The 18276-nt window shown below is 48.6% G+C and overlaps 1 protein-coding gene across 3 annotated transcripts in view; it reads left to right on the top strand.

Moving 5' to 3' along the window:
* The first annotated feature begins 3218 nt into the window (after positions 1-3218).
* Positions 3219-18276, top strand: part of RNF220 (ring finger protein 220) — a 223786-nt gene continuing 208728 nt past the window's right edge. The window contains exons 1-2 of one of the 3 annotated variants that reach the window (XM_073790737.1): positions 3219-3456; positions 9884-10619. In XM_073790737.1, coding sequence (XP_073646838.1) covers positions 9995-10619 — 625 coding nt within the window. In that variant the 5' untranslated portion in view covers positions 3219-3456; positions 9884-9994. Of the gene's footprint in view, positions 3457-9883; positions 10620-18276 lie in introns of those variants that run through there. The other 2 variants (XM_073790734.1, XM_033867628.2) reach the window with 2 other exon arrangements.

Here is an 18276-nt window from a genome sequence, read left to right as displayed (position 1 = left end):
CCCTTTTAATTTGACAATCTTAATCAGCCGTGAATGGGAAAGCCAAATAATCAAGCTTATTAGAATTGTACCTAAGAAAGAGTGAATCGGCTCTGAGTGAAGGCTTGAGGAATCCTCCTAGGAGTGAAATGTGTTAACTTTAGTGCATAGTCTTTGTAATGTTTATCTTGGCTACTCTGGGACCCCTTTTGCTTATTTCCTAGTTCATTGTGTTTTGGATAGCTGAGGTTGCTGGATATATGACCTGTGAATTAGTGAGGTATTACCTATTCGATTTTGCATTATATGATTATGCTATGGTTTTGTGAGGGTTGTGCATTTAATTTTTAAATTTAGACTGTCTTTGTAGACAGTGATTATTTCTTCTAAACCTAAGTACTTGCATCATAGTGCAGACCATTGCATATGGTAGCAATTAGAATGTTTGGCTTGGTGATTGACATGGGGCTTCTTATCTATATCACCTACCTGTGAGACTGTGCACTGGATTTATGGGGACTCTATAAGCTCATCTGAGGAAGTCTTTTACTACCAATGACCATTAAAGTACTGACAGCATCTTGTCCTATAAATAATAAAATCCTTTTTAGGATTTATATAGAGTTTTCCGCCTTCATCTACTATAGTAAGTGGCTAAACCCTGTTAATTCCACCTTTTAGTTTTCACTGTAATGTGTCCCCTCTTCTCCATTCCCGCTGCCCTAGTACCTTGGTTCAGACCCTATTATATCCCAACTGAATTACCTGTAATAGACTCCTTAATTGGTCTCCCTACCTCCAGTCAAAACTCCACACTGCTCACCCAGTAACTAGTGCTCTTTTTTTTTGTACTTTTGCTCTTAGAATTGGCATTTTATTTTATTATTATTCTTTTAAAATTTATTTTGGCTGCATTGGGTCTTCGTTGCTGTGCACGCAGGCTTTCTCTAGTTGTGGCGAGCGGGTGCTACTCTTCGTTGCGGTGCGCGGGTTTCTCATTGTGGAGGCTTCTCTTGTTGTGGAGCACAGGCTCTACGTGCATGGGCTTCAGTAGTTGTGACACGTGGGCTCAGTAGTTGTGGCTCGCGGGCTGTAGAGTGCAAGCTCAGTAGTTGTGGCACACAGGCTTAGTTGCTCCGTGGCATGTGGGATCTTCCCAGACCAGGGCTCGAACCTGTGTCCCCTGCATTAGCAGGCAGATTCTTAACCACTGAGCCACCAGGGAAGTCCCTAGTGCTCTTTTTAACACAGAAATTCTCTCATGTCACACCCCTGAAAAACCCTCTAGGGGTTTCTCATCACCTGTAGAATAACATCCACTTTCCTTAAATTAGTATATGTAACTTTTTTATGATTTGTCCCACTTCCCCTGATTTTCTCTTGCTACTCAATGCTCATACTTCAATTTCTAGGGAAATCAAGCGGCTTGTAGTTTCTCCAACACACCACACAAGACAGTTCCCAATAAATGCTTGTTAACTGAATGAATGAAACACCTTATGTAGTTAGAGTGACCATTCAATATGCTTGGTTCAGAATGGTCCCTGTTTACCCCTTCCACCCCAGCATAATTATTAATAGTGCTTCTTTTCACTATCAAACTTGTCTCAGGCCAAAAAAATTACATGGTTACCCTAATTTTAGCAGTCATCAAATTGTTTTCTAACTCTAGTCTCACCTACTAGATAATGAGTCCTTTGGGGGCAGAAATTTTGTTCATTTTACTTTTATATCCTCATTTATTCATTCAACTAAGAGACTGACACTGTTAGATGCTGAGGTATAATGCTGAATAAAGCAAACATGGTTCTTGCCTTCATGAAGCTTACAATCCAGCAGGAAAGAATAATCTAGCAGGAAGAATAGTGCCTAATACATTAAATGCCACTGTGTGAATGAATGACTCAACGTGGAGATAAAGACTTAGAGGTTCCTTAACAACCCTGATCTCATGAATTTCAGAGACAGAAATAGTCATAAGCATAGACCTCTAGGTTGATCAAATTAACTATTAGAGTTGCTAACTAAAAATTTTAAATACAAACAATGCATACAACACATGTACACCTAAACACACATAATATTTAGATGCTACCTTAATGTTAAACGTAAGAGAAAAGGGACCATGAAATAATAGCAAGAATGAGACTGTGAGGGCTCTATGTTTCTAGATAGACAATTTGTAATCCCACGTGGTTCTTTGGAGGGGGGATTATCAGTATGTACTCCCCACCCCACCCCACCCCCCTTTTTCTATTGAGATGAGAAATCTGTGGTTTTAGAAATTGAGCCACAGAAAGGAGGGATTTCTTAAACCAGGATTAGATTTTGGTTGGGTTTCCCTTCCAGAGTTTGGAATACCTGCTACCCTAGAATAGTTAACTGTGTTCCCATGGGCAAGTTACAAAACCCTTTCAACCTCAGTTTCCTCTTCTATATATAAAGTAGTGCTAATATTATCTCCAGAATTGATCTAAGGATAAATGGGATTATGTAAAGGCATTTAGTCCCATAACCCAGCTTCTAGAAGTCACTCAGGGAATGTTAGTTCTCCATCCATTTCCCTTATTTACCTTTCTGTACGTGGTGAATTAAAGGATGACATAAAATTATTTGAAAGGAAATAACTGTAAATATAAACACCAATAACAATTTTTATCTCAAAAATGCATGCTGAACTAGGCCCTCTCCATCCCCTCTGCAAGTAACAGTTTTATTTATATTTATTTATTATTTTATTATTATAGGCAAAGACCCAGAGAAGCATTCCAGGAGCAAAGTGATAGGTAAGATTTTTCTGGGAAAAAGGCAGAGTTTATGAGGGAGCCAGGATTTGGGAGTCATTCGGCTGCAGTGGGTGTCAGTATTAAAGATACCCATTTACTCTTGGTAGCTTTTGGTTCAAGAGAGGAAGGACAGCAAACCACCTACTGAGATCTTTCAAGGGGCGTAAATGTGAACAAAACCAGGAGCTCTCTTCAGTTTCCACAACGTCTCGAAACCCCAAGACTTTCGAGCTCTTTCGCCAAGGCCAGCAGGTCTGTGCTCCAGGAGTGTCCTGGCTCTGGACTCCATTTCCCAGAGTCCCTTAGTGCCCTAATGTATTCAGTGCTCAGAGTGCCTGTATGTGTGTGAGTGTGAATGTGCGTGTGTGTGTGCGCGCGTGTGTGTCTCCGAGTCCCTGGGAGAGTGGAGGCTCATTCACTGATTAGAGCCAGCGCTGAGAGGCAGCACTGCTCCTTCTCTTACACCAACCGAGTCTCTTGATCTGTACATGCAATCCCAGGCAGCTCGCGAACACAAACCCGGGGCCAGCCGCCTACTGCTGCTACTGCTGCTGCTGCTGCCGCTGCCGCCGCCGCCGCCGCCGCTGCCTCCGCCGGCTCTGCGCACCCGGGACTTTTCATGCACCACACTCACCGCCTCCTTCCCTCCGTGTCCTGAAAAGTGCGACCTTTCTCCCAAGGAATTTCCACGGCAAGTATGGAGACCAGAAAGGGGTGTGGATGCGTGTGCGTACATAAGAGGGGTGGGTGCGAAGGCAGCCGGCTGGCTCAGGAACCTGGCTAACTTTCCGGGTTCGTTTCCTAGGGATTCAGGCAGTTCCCCGCCCCCCCCTCCCGACAGGGGAAGGGGCTGGGATCTGGACTGGCGCGTCTCAGATCTTCGCGACGGTGCCTCCCGGCATCGGTGCCCTGCGCACTCCATGCGCTGCTTCAGTCAAACTTTCCTTCTTGAGTTTTCCTTAATGTGTTTTATTTGGGGGGTGCGAGGGGGAGGGACCACACGCGGGAATTGGACAAGTAGGAAGGGTGAGGGGGCAGGGGCGGCGAGGGAAGGGAGCGGGACTCCTTTTCTCCATCTTTTAATAAGCCACATTCCCACTTTGTTTGGGTCGAAAGCCAGAATGCCCTCTTGCCCGGCTTCCCAGTGGATCCCGCGGTGATTTCCGGCTGGGCCCGGGCCGGGTGGTACTCAGCGGGGAGCCCGAGGCTGCTGGCGGGATGGGGAAGGGGCGATCCGAATGAGAAAGGACCTCGACCGCCCCCACACAACACACGGCCTGCCCGGTGGGGTACCCGGGGAGAGGCTGGAAACCTGGGGCCTCCGGGGGCTCGGCTTACTTTCTTGGAGGGGGCGGGGGTGAAGGGCGTGGAGGAGGTGGAGGTGGGGGTGGGGGAAGCCCCCGCGGGCAGGAAGGAGGCAGGTGCTGGCCCAGAGGTGGACCGCTCGAAATGCAGCGGGTAAACTCCCCGCTCCGCTCGGCCCGCGGGCCTGGTCTCAGAGCAGCCCGACCCGTGAGAGGTCTCCCGGGATTTTCGGGGCCGGGACTCTCTCTCCCAGCGGTTCCACCGAGCGGGTCGGGAGGACCGCCGTACAGACAGCGGCGCAGGGCTCTTTTTGTAGTTTTATTTTTATCTTAGACCTGCCTTAAACTGAGTAACAATTTCTCTTCTTTCGACTTGAGAACAAAACTTTTCAGCGAGCACGCCGGGCGCTGCAGTCCTGCGGCCACCGCAGCCGCGCTCGTCAGCCCGGGCGGAGCGACCTTCTCCGCCCGGAGCCAGGCCCGCCACCTCGCTCCCGAGCCTCTGGTCGCCCCTCTCCCCAACCCCGGGATTTTCAGGGCTCCGCCTGGGCGTTTCGCCTTTGTGCTTTGTAAGGGAAAGCCTTTTCTTCCAGGGCACAACAAACTTGGGCGGAGAGCTTCCGTGTGGCCCCCCGGGCGAGGCCGCCCACGGTGGTGAGGCCATCCGAGGGGATGCCCGGTCTGTCCTCCGCTCCAGGAGCCCCTCCAAGAGCTCGAGGTCCGGGTGGACCCCGGCCGGCCCGGCGCGCGGGAGCCCAGAAGTAGCGGGGACTCGGGCTACCCGAAGGCAGGGGGAGAGCTCTCGCTTCCCGATCAGAACGCGCTCTCTCGAGCCCGGCAGCGGCTCCAGCGGAGGGCCAGAGCCCGGGCCCCGAGCCGGGCGCGCGTCGCACCGGGCGGGTGTATGGGGCGGGGGCTCTCGGTATGGGGCTCAGTCCTGCCAGGCCGGGCCGGGCCGGCAGTCTGGGATCTCTGGCCCGCGCCGCCTCCCGCCCTGGAGCAGCTCAGAGGGAAGACTCGGGCACTCTCTGCCCACGATGCCCACCAGCCACGTCTCGCCTCTCACCTCCGCACCAGACTCGGCTTGAGGGGCAAAGGGGAAAGAAAGGAAAAATAAAGATAAAAAAAGGGCCGGCCGGGAGGAAGCGGCGAGTCAGGCAGGAGGGAACACAGCGGTCAGGGGTGCCGGCCTCCTCCTCTGCCCGTCTCGGGGGTTCTTCCCGCAAATGGAAAATGAGCCGAGGTGGGAAAGGCAGAAAAAGCGTCGAGGAAAAGCTATGAGGGCGTCTTCCGTGCCGATCCCTACCGGCTCGCGGAAACCCGGCGAAAGTGGCGTCAATTCTCTCGCCGTACTCCGGGACGAGTGGGGGAAGGCCGAGGACAGGGCGGCGCCGCGGCGCGCCGCCGGTGACAGACGGGGCCGGGCGCCGAGCGAGCAGGGACCACACACCTGTTCTGCGAGTCGCGTCGTGTGCGCCGGCCGAGCGGCCGCGGCGCGAGAGGCCGCGGCGCGAGAGGCAGAGCCCTCCCTCCCGCAATCCAGGCCCGCTGTCCGAGAACCGGGAGGGCCCGGCTCCCCCGCGCCGGCCCGCCCGTGCAGGAGCCCCGCAATCCAGGAGCCTGGTGGCTGCCAGCCGAAGCAGTGGCGCGCGGCGACAGGACCCGGGTGACCTGCGGGGCGGGGCTGTGCAGGGGCACGAGGTCCTTGGACTTTGATCGAAGGCAGCCTCCTCCGAGCTCCTGCCCCGCAGGTCATACCCGGCCGCGGACGAGGGCCCGTCGCACTTAGCGGTTCTTGCCTGGCTGGAGCCACGGTTCCCCAAAGTTACAAACAGATGTTTCGTGCGGAGGTTGTTGGGACCTGAAGTATTGTTTGTGCAAAGGCAACCGAGAGCTGGAGGGAGAGGTCAGGCCGAGGAGTGGTGGGCTCGGCTCTGCGTTGGCCCTAAGTTTATGCAGGTTTCGCCTTCCCCTCTTCTTCCTCCGTTTTCCCTAAAAGAGTTGGGTTTTCCCGGTTTGAAGACTTAGAGGCTGAACTGTGCACCCGCTCGCTGAGCGGCAGCCCCGCGGCCCCGCACTCTCGGACAGGCCGGGTGGTCTTGGCTTCCCACCCGCTGGCCAAGCCGGGCCTGAGTCGGGGCCCAAACTTGGGACAGATACCAGGCCAAGTGTGAATCGCAGGCGTTGGCCCCAGCCATGGAACCGTGTTAGCCTTCTGCTTCCTGAGCTCGTGCATATGGTGGTAAAATATTTCTGTTAGAGTGGTGTTTCCAAATACCCCCCGGGCATTTGGCGTTCGGGAATTCTCTTCAAGCGGAGAAGTCTGTGAACTTAAAAAAAAAAATCTTCCCTGAGTTCTTCACAACCCTCCACCACCCTGGCCCCATTTCCCACTGTTCTTTGCTTTTTAAGATGCCTGTTAATTTTTTTAAGTTTATTTATGCAAAGGAAAAATATCGTTTAATTTGTTCTATTATTTTAATTCTTGGCTTTTGGAAACGGTTCAGAGACCACAAAAATGTCACCTGTTGTAATAAGCAGAGGGGGGCTGTGTGTGCGTTTTAATTACCAGCAGAGTCGTAGTTTGGTGGGCGTTCAGAGCTCGGGCTCCGGGAAAGAGGCTTTTGCAGCTTTCTTTGTGGCAGTCATTTGCAAGTGGGTTTGGCTCAGGGCAGCAGAAGCAGCCGCAGCTCCTCTTCCTTTTACACCGATCCCCGGCGCGGGTCAGGAAAGACCCTGGACAGGGATGGTCAGAGGCTGGGGTGGGAGATTGCCCGCTCTCTGAGACTTTCTCTCTGGCTTTCGGTTTTTCAATGGGAAAGTGGCTAGTTCGCGCCGGAGAGCGGGGAGCGCTGCGCATCAGCCCAGTTTCAGACATGTTCACGTTCCAAACGCCAGCTTCTTCGTTTCATTTGTCTTGGTTCTGGCATGTTTAACCACGCAATTAGTGATCTCACTAATTATTCAGTTAGCTGGCGTTTTGTAATCACTTTAAACCAGGGTCGGGTGTGTGATTTAGCAAACTGCCACACATACAGCCCTGAACCAAACCCATCACGTCAAGGATTTGAAATTTTAAAAACTCAATATTTGTTGGTCCCTCCGTCCAACCTCACTGCCTGCCAGACAATTTATTTAGCTTCGTGGATTGATCCCTCCTCCTTGTTTAGTTAATTCAACAAAGACTTTTTGCAATCTGTTTGGAGTTTGTCTGATGCCGTGGAAAAGTAGCTGATGATTTATTTGGTTGCTTTTCGATTTCTGTCTTCAGCCCTTCTTTCTCCTCCTTTCAGCGGGGATGTCAGCTGTTATTACTTCCTATTGATCCCTTTGCAAAGTGAGAAGTGAACTAAAATTAATGTCAATTCCACTGCTCAGATCAATAGCTGGAGTTATTTTAATCTGGATTTGCACGAAGTGCTAAATTAAAAAAAATCAGCATAGAGGCAGAAAAGTAACAGTTACTTACTTTCCCTTTGGCCAGTTCTTTACAGTCACCCAAATGCTCCATCAAGCTGATTATCTTACAATCCATATTTTTTTAATTAAGAGGGTCAGTTTTCTTATTTGGGGTTCTGTGTTTAAACCCATGACATTTTGACATTGGGAGTGTATTAACTATAGATTTTCATAATGACTGTGGTCTGCTGAAGCCTCATCTATACAAGTTGTTAATGTGAGGAGGGGGTAAGAAAGAAAAGGGAAAAGAAAAAAAGCACTCCCCCTTCCCCCACAGAGACCAACGCCCACACAGTGGAGTAAAAGAGATGTGGCCTGGGAAAATATTGTTGATTTCTTTTCAGTATAATGAAGTTTCAAATGAATAACCAGGTTTGAGTGATTCACTGTGTTCTGTTGGAGTGTCCAGTGCTGTTGCCAGATTACTAATTTATTAAACTCATTTAAGATAATGAGGTGATCCAGGAAGTAAAAATAAAAAGCGAATCCTCTGGGTGATGGTTATTTTGGGGGGGAAAACATCCTTCCCCTCACCCCTAGTGTATTATGTTTGCCCTTTTCTCTAGCTTGCCTCATATAGCATTGCTTGTTTGACAAGTAGTTTGTTATTTCTGTTGTGAGGAGCTGCTTAGAACCCTTGGAACAGCCCTGGACCCACTTTCGGAGCATCCGTGTTGTATGACCATTAATCTGACTTGAAAACAGCCAAGAACAGGATTCCCAGACTCGTCAGCCTAACTGGCTGTCCTTGGCAGATCATTCCCTGCACTGCTATAACTTGACAGGAAAGTTATTTAAAATTTGGGAGAGAGAAAAATCCGTTAATGTGAGATACATAATCTGGTAATTTAGCAATGATGTCTATAAGGAAAGATGCCAAATGAGGAAGCAGTCTGATGGTGTGCACTCATCTTCCCAATTTATAACAGTCATTGACATGTCTGCTACAGGATGGGAGAAGGAAATACTCTCTATGCACTGCATTAAGCTGGGAGGATTCATCTACTGCTTAACTGAGGTCACTCTGTTTGAGGGAATATCAGAGATACTCCTTTATCTAGGTGGTTTTTTTTTTTTTAAGGGAGGGGGTACATTTTATTTGAGACATGACTCTCAATTCAGAGGTTATGATTTGTAGCAGATGGTGCTTTCTGGTTACACTTTAAGTTTCATTAAGTTTTTATTTAGTGTACATTCCTGAAGCTAGTAAGTCCTAGTATTCATCTTATGTTATCCTGACTGTCATACACAGCCCTTCTCCCACCCCCTACTCAAAAGAAATTTTGAAACAGAATCAGTGGCTATGAAAATGTACAACCTAAATTTTAAAGGGAAATTGAAAGAAGTCTTTCTGAACTACAGTTTGTTCCAGGGGTCTTTAGTGGACATCACCTCTGACTGGGCCAGTAAGCACAGGAAAGTAAGTCAGAAATTTTGTTAACATTTTGCTCTAAATGGCAATGGCAAATTCAAGGCAGTTTACAAATCTACTTAAGAGCGAGTGCCTTAGTAACTAAAATTACCAATCAGTTCTTTGCTGCCCCTGGAAGACAGACGCTTCCAGAGAACATATGCCAAAGGCACCCGTTATGTTTTTAAATATTGCCAGAGACGCCAGGCACTTTACTGATGAAGGTTTTCTTCCTTCTCAGAAAAGAGAAAGCCTATATGATTAGGGAGGGGTGTGGATCAAAAATAATGCTGCTGTTGTTTCTTCACATAGGACTTCTTTCTGGAAAGAGTCTTAGATGATACATGAAGATGTGTGTTTATGTATGTGCCAGTGTGTGTGATTTATCCACATGTACGATTTGTACCAACTAACACGTGGAGGTGTTCATGATCTAGATGTGCTTGACTTAGGATTTTTTCAGTCTCAGGGCATTGTTAGAGAAGACGAAGAGAGGATGCGGATGCGGGGGGTCATATGAGTAGAACCTGGTCTCTGTTTGAACACCAGGCCAGCCATGAGCAGTGTATGCAGGTGCAAGCCCTTTAAAATATAGACCCCCACCTAATCTACTGGGTGACTTGGCCTTCCAAAGCTCATTTGCTCAGGGAATATTGTATTTGGAGGTTTTATGATTTTTTCTCCTTTGCTGGGCTCAGGCGCATTTCACCCGGAACGTGTAGGGACCAAAGTCAGCTACGCGTACATCACAGTAAGTTGTCTATTGATTTTCCTGAATGAAAATGGTCTGATGCTGCTGCCCACTGGCTCCTAAAGCCTGTGGTGTCTCTTGCCCGAGCATCTGTAAGCCAGAAGGATGGTGTTTCGATCACTTGGGGTTTCCCTTTTCTTTCCACCCCCTGACCTTCCTCCCCCCTCTTTCTTTCTCTTTGCTGTTTCCACAGGTCTTAGAAGGGGATGATTCCCCAGTAATATTCCCTGCCCTGATCCCAGGTGCCACTCCCTCCCAGGGAAGACTGCTTCTTGTGTGACGTCGGCCATAGAAAGAGACTCCGATGGACTTACACCGGGCAGCCTTCAAGATGGAGAACTCATCCTACCTCCCCAACCCGCTGGCATCCCCAGCACTGATGGTCCTGGCGTCCACGGCTGAGGCTAGCCGTGATGCTTCCATCCCTTGTCAGCAGCCACGACCCTTCGGTGTACCTGTCTCGGTAGACAAGGACGTGCATATTCCATTCACCAATGGCTCCTACACCTTTGCCTCTATGTACCATCGGCAAGGTGGGGTGCCGGGCACTTTTGCCAATCGTGATTTTCCCCCTTCTTTACTACACCTCCACCCTCAGTTCGCCCCCCCAAATCTAGATTGCACCCCAATCAGTATGCTGAATCATAGTGGAGTGGGGGCCTTCCGTCCCTTTGCTTCCACTGAGGACCGGGAGAGTTATCAGTCAGCCTTTACGCCGGCCAAGCGACTTAAAAACTGCCATGACACAGAGTCTCCCCACTTGCGCTTCTCAGATGCAGATGGCAAGGAATATGACTTTGGGACACAGCTGCCATCTAGCTCCCCCGGTTCACTTAAGGTTGACGACACTGGGAAGAAGATTTTTGCTGTCTCTGGCCTCATTTCGGATCGGGAAGCCTCATCTAGCCCAGAGGATCGGAATGACAGATGTAAGTACTCTGGTGCAGCCCTCCCCTAACCCCAGTAAGCCCTGCCTTACAATAGGATTCAACAGGTCGGTGGCATTTTTCATGCTCCTAGTAATGGGAAGGGCCGACTCCCTCCCATTCAATAGCTGTGGAGTGCTGACATCTACTTGTCTCTTGTCAATGAGCATTGATAGTTCTTGTAGGAAATGTTTTTCTGAAGGTAGCCAGAGGCACATTGGCCTGCGCTGCCCTTCCCTCCGGGGCATGATTGGCTTATTCTCTGGGGACTCTGGCGTGGAGGGGGTGCTGTATATGGACCGGAGTGAATGTCATTTCATTAGTAAGTGTAGGTTCCTAGGGAATTTGAGGGGGGCTCGAAGAAACCGTCCATCCCTCCTCTCTTTGCTATCCTCATTATGTTTCTCTGATCTCGGTATTATTTTTTTAGTTTTTCCATTGTATCACATCCAGCAGACTCCACGTGATTGTATTTTTCACAACTCTCAGCCCTACTCCAAATCAGGCTATTTTTCAGAGAAGGACAAAGGTGTCGTCAATCACCATAAAGCATTTCGAACAGCTGTGTTTTCCTTGCAATGGCAAGGCTAGAAAGTCGACTTCTCTTGGGATTTAACAGGTTTTCTGGGTGCTTATCCTGGGGCTCCCTTTTAGGAGTAGACACAGCTGGCCTGTGTGGCCGTTCCATATTTGATGCTCACAACTATTATTAATTTCTGCTTAGGGAACAGCTCTGTCATGTTCTCCAAGTGTCTTGCTGGGCTCCAGCTACACTCGCTAATAGTTAGGGCTAAACCTTTACTTGGAACTTGTAGAGTAGGAGTGTTGAACCCTGCCATCTTCGCCTCTAATATAATCAGAAAATAATTGTGTTTTGAAGCTTTTGGACTATGGGTAGACCCCACAGAGCAGTTTTCTTCAAGCCTGGTGAGAATTTATGAACTGAGGGTGTTTTTCCACCCGATCCTTTGTTCTAAGATTTGCTTCATTTTATTTTCTTAAGAAAACTACATCTGAGGTTTGCTTTCCCCTCTTCTCTATTTTTTGTGCTCCCGTCCTCTCTATAACCAGCACCACGAATGTCATTTTTTTCTCTTCTCTTTATGATGCCGAGGAGAGTAATAGAGACATTGCAGCTCTCTCCCCTGTCGGCACTGCTTCCTCAGGCTGTCTCCTTGAATTAGGCACTGTGTTAACTTTCCTGCGCTAAAAGGCATCTGCCTAAACCCAGCGTACCTTTTCAATAAAAGTCATCATAAAATCAACCTGCCTTGTAAATCCATCGCTCTTTGGTTTTGAAATATGTTGCGAGTGTGTCTTTTATGTCAGCGTCTGTAAGCCCAAGACCTCTCCACTTAAGGGAGAAGGCTGCTATCTGACAGCACAACTGCCCATGTTCTCTCTCTCTTTTGCTTTAGCTCCTATTCCACCTTTTCCCATTCTGTACAGCTGATGTGTGAGTGTGTGTGTGTGTGTGTGTGTGTGTGTGTGTGTGTGTGTGCTGACCCTGCTTTGGGAATATACTTGCTGAACACGGATTGGCGTTGTATCGGTCTGTTTTAGTTTAGTGTAGTTTAGTTTTCATTTGTCGAAGTGCGAGTGATAAAGGCGAGCTCTAACCTGACCTCTGGCCAAAACTGTCCTGGGTTCGGGTGTGACAGATTCTGCTCCTTTTTTCTCCAAACACAAGTTGAATATGAAATCCTCTTAAAACTAACATGCCACAGAGTAACACCTGGAGGTCAAGATTCCTTTCTTCTCTCCTAACAAATCCAGCTTGTCTCCATTTTTCCATTTTTTAGCCCAAACCTGTCTCAGACCCCCAGAGCAGGAGGAAGCTTGTTAGTCAGGTCAGCACTCATAGATGTGGATATCCATTCCCCTCTGAGTGTCAAAGCCATAACTCTTCCGTTTGCCTGGTTTGCATTGTGTAGGGGTGCCGTCCCCCATGGAGATGGATCCCTCACACAGGAATACGCCTGGGTGGAAAAAAATTAAATGAGTCTGTCTCCCAAAGTGAAATGGAATTCTGACCTTGAAATTAATGAGATTCTGATCAGAAGGGTGGGGAAACTTCTTTACTTCAAACTGTAGTGTTGTATAAATTGGAGCCCTTTCCCCTTCTATTTGTTTAAAATATCCTTTCTTTAATGAGTATTTTGTGTTCTCCTTTTTCTCTTACACAAACGTTAGACCTGTAGGCGTGTCTGTGAGTGTAGACTGTCCACTCACATTATTATCTAGAGTTGCATTTGTGACTGATCTTAAATGAGAAATAAAGGTACAAAGTGAATAGGAGACTGCTACCCTGTGATAACCCTGGATTTGTGCTTCTTTCTCCTTTCCTTGCCTTGGGTGGGGTAGCAGCCTTCACAGGGCTGTACTGGGGAGCATTTGTGCTTTTGATTTTGAGTATTTGGAAGGCTGGGGAAACATTTTTCTGTAAGGAAGTGTCGAAGAGGCACCATGACAAAGTCTGCTGCAGCTTTCTTGGCTCCTGTCATATGCCGACGTGTGTCGGAATATTTATGGTCTGTTTTATGTAAATACATATTTAAGGGCCGTTAGAAGGCCTGATTATTCCCACTAGATGCCTTTCAGGTCCTCCCTACAGAACCGTTTAGAAATAAGTAATATTTCTCAGATAATCGAGTGACAGTATACAGGACTGCTTCCAAGGGGAGAGCTTGAGGGGCAGATGGGGCAGTGAGGAGGTGGGGAGGCAAGAAGAGAGAGGAAAGTGTTCAAAAGAGCAAAGTAATAGGATACAGTGGCTTTTGCCCAGATTGCCAGAAATTAACCGTGTATATTTTATGTTTTGTAATTCTTAAAATTTAGAGTTAATCTTTGATATGGTTGACTGATTTTTCAGTTCTCTTCATATAAATAAAATGTTTTTCATAAAATTAAAAAAAAAGTTTTAATTAAATACAACAGTAAAACTCCTAAATAAGCGTGTAGCTTTAGGGGTTTGCTGGGGGGTGGGATGAGTGTGGGTGTGTGTGTCCCTTACTTAGAGTAGAAGTTTTATGACTGAGTTTTAAGTCAATGAAAAATATCAGTTTTACAGTGGAAACACTGGCAGTTTTTACTCTCGCAGCCTCCCCCTGCTCACACACCGCATCCATATGCAGATATGTCCACATCTGAGAGCACTTGAAAGAGGGGCCTGCAGACATGGTGTAATGCACACGTGTTCTTTCCTTAAATCTGGGTACTGATAGGCAGGATTTCTTTTGTGATTAAATATGCATATTTGTAGAAAGAAATGTAGCTATTTGGGTAAAGTATTGTCTCTCCTAGTAGATGATTCCAGTTTGCTTGCCTGTTCATCTACCTGGCATCACAGGTGATTCCTGAGGTAGGTGTTGGGCTCTATGGAAAAAAGAAGCCTTTACTCAACAGGACTGACTTATGTGCCCTGGAAAAAGGGAGAAGTATTTTGTGAGAAGCCATTCGTGGAGGATGCATGATTCCCCAGGAAGGGGACTGAGGTAACTCCTGTTTATTGTCATGCCCTGAACCCGTCTCCAAGTCTCCTTGTCCAGGGAAATGAGGTGAAAATTTATGGACCAATTATGAATAGTCCACGTGTGTCTTACATATGAAGTGTCTACAGATATGTTTCCCAGGGCTTTTAAAATAAACATTTCCTCATTAAGGAAACTTTACAACAAAAGGGAAAATAAGTATTCTCTGCTGCCTTGTGCTAGAATCTATACATTTATTACCCCCTTAGCACTCGGGCTCTTATCATGTGCATTTCCTGATTGTTCTCTGTAGACCACTCCTGTGCCCAATTTCTGTCTGGGTGATACAGCGATTGGAGTTGGCTAGGATGCATGCTCGCCCCGAGGGCTGAGAGGAATCAGAACTGCCCTCGGGAAGTGATGACGGGCCCTGCCTTCTGGCTCACCTCAGAGATGGGCACTGGACACTGACCCCAAGTGGCCCTCTTTCTTTGCCCTTCCCTGTGGTCAGGCAGATTCACAGGTAGGCAGGGAGCCCTGTGACTCACAGCAGTTCCCAGATGTTCTGCTTTGCTCTCATCTTTGATATATTCGAAGTCATTCAAATTTGAAAAGCCCTGAGTAGGAGAGATGGTATTTTGACTCTGAGATGTGTCTTTACAACGGCACGTATCCTTGAAGACCCTATGTCCTAGGAATCAAATCAGCTGAGCCCACATAGGCCCAGGGCAGCCTGGAATGTGCAGGGCTGGCCACATCATGGGGGTGGTGTTAGGGGGGCTACTTCCCAAGGGCTCTGGGACTACCCAGGACTACCTCTGGGTAGGGACCTTGATCTGGGCTTTTAGGAGAATTGCTCTTGCTGGGAAGAATGTTTGGGGCGGTTCTCAGGTCACCAGGCTCAACTTCTGGATTGTAGCTGGAGCAGATGACCACTCTGAAAGGGTGCAGAAATCACCAGAAAGATGGGTCAGATGGTGCCCTCTGTACTGATTGCCCAGACCTAGCCCGGTTGTCGGCTCAGCTGCTCCCGGGGTTCTCGCGGAGTCCCTTTTCCCTCCCCATCTGGGGTGGGTCGGGGAGGAGGGGGCGAGAACTCCTGTGATGTGTGTGGTTGTTTCTGGTTGTTCACTCCCAACACAGTCATGGAGACTCCTTTTCATGCTGCTGGGTTTAATTGTCTTGTTGGGATAAAGAAATGTTTGCACAGCTAAAGTGGGGCCGGGCTGGACGGGAGCAGTCCCTGATGGCTGCAGAGCCATCTGGCCTGGCTTGGCTTGGCTCGGCGCGCCGCTGGCCCGCCCGGCGGCTGGGCTCGCTCCCGCTCCCGCTCCCGCTCTTCCCCTGCCTTCGCTCCACGCCGCGCCGCTCTGGTCGGCGGCTGCCTCCTCGCACGGCCGGAATGCCTAATCACCATGGTGAGAAAACGGACACCGCAGCCGTCCTCCCTCCTTGCCTCGCGCCCTCCCTCCCATCAATTGTCATGCAGAAGTGATCCGGGCTGCCGTTTCCTCGCGGCCGCCAGCCAGCCCCTCGCCGCTCCCGGCAGAAGGGTGGCTAGTAATTGATCGTTTGGGGGAGGGGGCGCGGAGAGGCGCGAGGCCGGCGAGGGGGGAGGAAGGACCACAGCGTGGGCCCCGTTGGCTCACTCGAAAAGGACCCCCAGCCTCCTCCACGGAGATGGCGTTCAAGTGGTTTCAGAAATGTTGGTGACCTCGCCGTCGCTCGGCCGGACTCGGAGGCTGCGGGAGAACGCCGGGCGCTACCCCGGGGCCGGGCGAGCACCGCGCCGCCGCCGCCGCCGCCCGCGGCCGGGACCCGAGGGCTGCCTGGTCCCCCACCCCCGCCCCGCCCTCCACGCCCAGCGCCCCCAGGTCGCACTGAGAACCGAGCCCTGGGCCGGTTTCCTGTAGGTCGTCCGAGCCGCAGAGAGATGGGGTCGGGGTGAGGGGGTGGGAGGGGTTGTGGCCGAGGAGGGGGCGCGCCCACGCGGAGGTCGGGGCGATCGGAGGACCCGGCGGGAGGTGCAGATGGGCGGGTAGCGGAGTGAAGAGGCTAGGGGACACTGAGCGGGGAGGGGGCTTGGGGGGCGAGGCTGTGGGGAGGCGGGAGTGGGAGGAGGGAGCGCGGAGGGCGCCGGGGCGCGTCGAGCCGGGGGCATGGACGTGTGCACGCGCGCATCTGGATCTGGCGTCGCCACCGGCATCCGAGGACTTTGAGGTTTCTCACGTAGGTTCGAAATGTTTTCCCCGTCCGTCTTGCTTTTCAAGTACGGGGAATGTTTCCCAAGTCCCGGGGTTCGTGAATCGGCAGGATGGCTGGTATTCGGGCGAGGCGAGTCGCGGTCACCTCTGACCGTCTGAGGCTCGCAGCCAGCACAGCGGGGCTCGTTAATGTCCGGGCAATTTCTGGAACTCTTCCCACGGGAAGTTTTCCGGGGCTGCCTTCCGGTCAGTGGCCCCAGGTTGATTATTTGGTGGCCCTTTTTTGTTTGAAAACAAAAAACACACATCGTATCCAAATAACAAAAGTTGCTTTCCCTCCCCACCCCTTTTCCTCATTAGGCAGGGAAGAGGAAACTAAAAAATAGAATTATATTTTTATATTGGTTTTTCTTATTTTTAACCCTTATTAACTACACCCATCTGGTTAATAAATATTGGCACACTTTGAAATAGAGTCTTTGTAAATACTCGGGATTTGGAGTGACAATACACTTAATAGAGTTATATTTCTATGATGGATTTTCATATTTTTAACTCTTTTTAACCACATCCCTCTGGTCAGAAAATATCAGAACACATGCTGGAATGTACTCTTTATAAATACTTGAGATTCAGAGTGATGTTACATTTTATTGTAAAACCCACACGATTTTAACACCAAAATAACAATAATTTTTGCATTTAAATACTCTCTTCACACAGTTTGGTAACATTTCCCAGTGCCATTTTACCCCTCCTAAAGAGAGATGAGCTGCAGACCTAAGGATGACGTACTGCTACATAGCAGCTAAAATGCCTTAAAATTTTTTTAAACGCCATTTAAGTTGTGGCATTTGTGGTTGAAAAGAGTGTGTTTTTATCCTTTGGAACCTCAAAGTGTGTGCTACAGAGTGGAAATTTCTAAATATCTCTTTGGGGCAAGGAGAAGAATTTTCTGCAAAAGAACTTTCACCTACTTAGTCACTCTGTTGTGCCTTTTCCAGGAAGAGATTCTGAGTTGGGGCTATGGGTTTAGGCCTGGAGAAATGAGAGGCTGTAGTATGAATCAGTGAACCTGGTAGATGCTAAGCAAACAGGAGTAATTCATGCCCTTCCAGCCTTACCCAATGGATCAGACTTTTCTATTATCTCAATCACATTTTAGTTTCAGTGTTAAAATTTTTTTTAGCACTAAATCAGTACCAATCACAGCAAAGTGTTCAATAAGTGTTAGTTGAGTATTGAATAAATTGATGGTAGTGATTATAATCTAATTTTTACTTTAAGTTTTCATCAATTTGCCACTCTTCAGCCTTGCACTGGATAGTATCCATAAAACTGTGCTATCGGAAAGGTGTAGTGGTTTGAGGAAAGAAAGGAATAATTTATATACCTTGAGTTTTGATGAGGAGGTAGGGAGGGAGTTTTTTAAGAGGTGTGCAATTACCTTTCTCAAATACAAATTTATTGTGTTATTTTGGTTAAAAAAACTTTCATAACTTAAAAAATAATTTAAAATCTGCTTTTCTCTCCTAACTCTCTAGAAACCTAAGATTGGAATCTATCCCCTACCCAAATGTTTTCCCACAGCATTACATCACCTATCATGGAGTCTACAAAAATAGATCTTCTTTGGGTGTGTATTTTAGGAAGAAAGTTTCTACCTAGATCCTGGTTGCAGCTGGAACCAGACAAGCGATGTGGGAGTTTTGTAGACACATACAAGCATCTGGCAATTCAGACATTTGACTGGCAGTTCTCTCTGTGGAATGTGTTCTGAGTGAAGATGACCTAGAGGAAACGAAAGTTGTGTTTCTGGGGGGAGACATGGTGCTGCATCCAGTACATTCTGTTCAGCAGACACGGAGCTTTAGGAAAGTCTAGAGCTGCATGGGTGAAGAAGGAACCTCTTGGTACAGTCTCATGAGAAATCAAGCCCGGTAAGCCTTAGTGTGACTCACCAGATGAGGGTTGTCTTTTTCCACT

The sequence above is a fragment of the Tursiops truncatus genome, chromosome 1, assembly GCF_011762595.2.
Source record: "Tursiops truncatus isolate mTurTru1 chromosome 1, mTurTru1.mat.Y, whole genome shotgun sequence".
Lineage (NCBI taxonomy): Eukaryota > Metazoa > Chordata > Mammalia > Artiodactyla > Delphinidae > Tursiops > Tursiops truncatus.
Note: the sequence above shows the minus strand (reverse complement) of the source record. Positions and strands in the feature narration are given on the sequence as shown.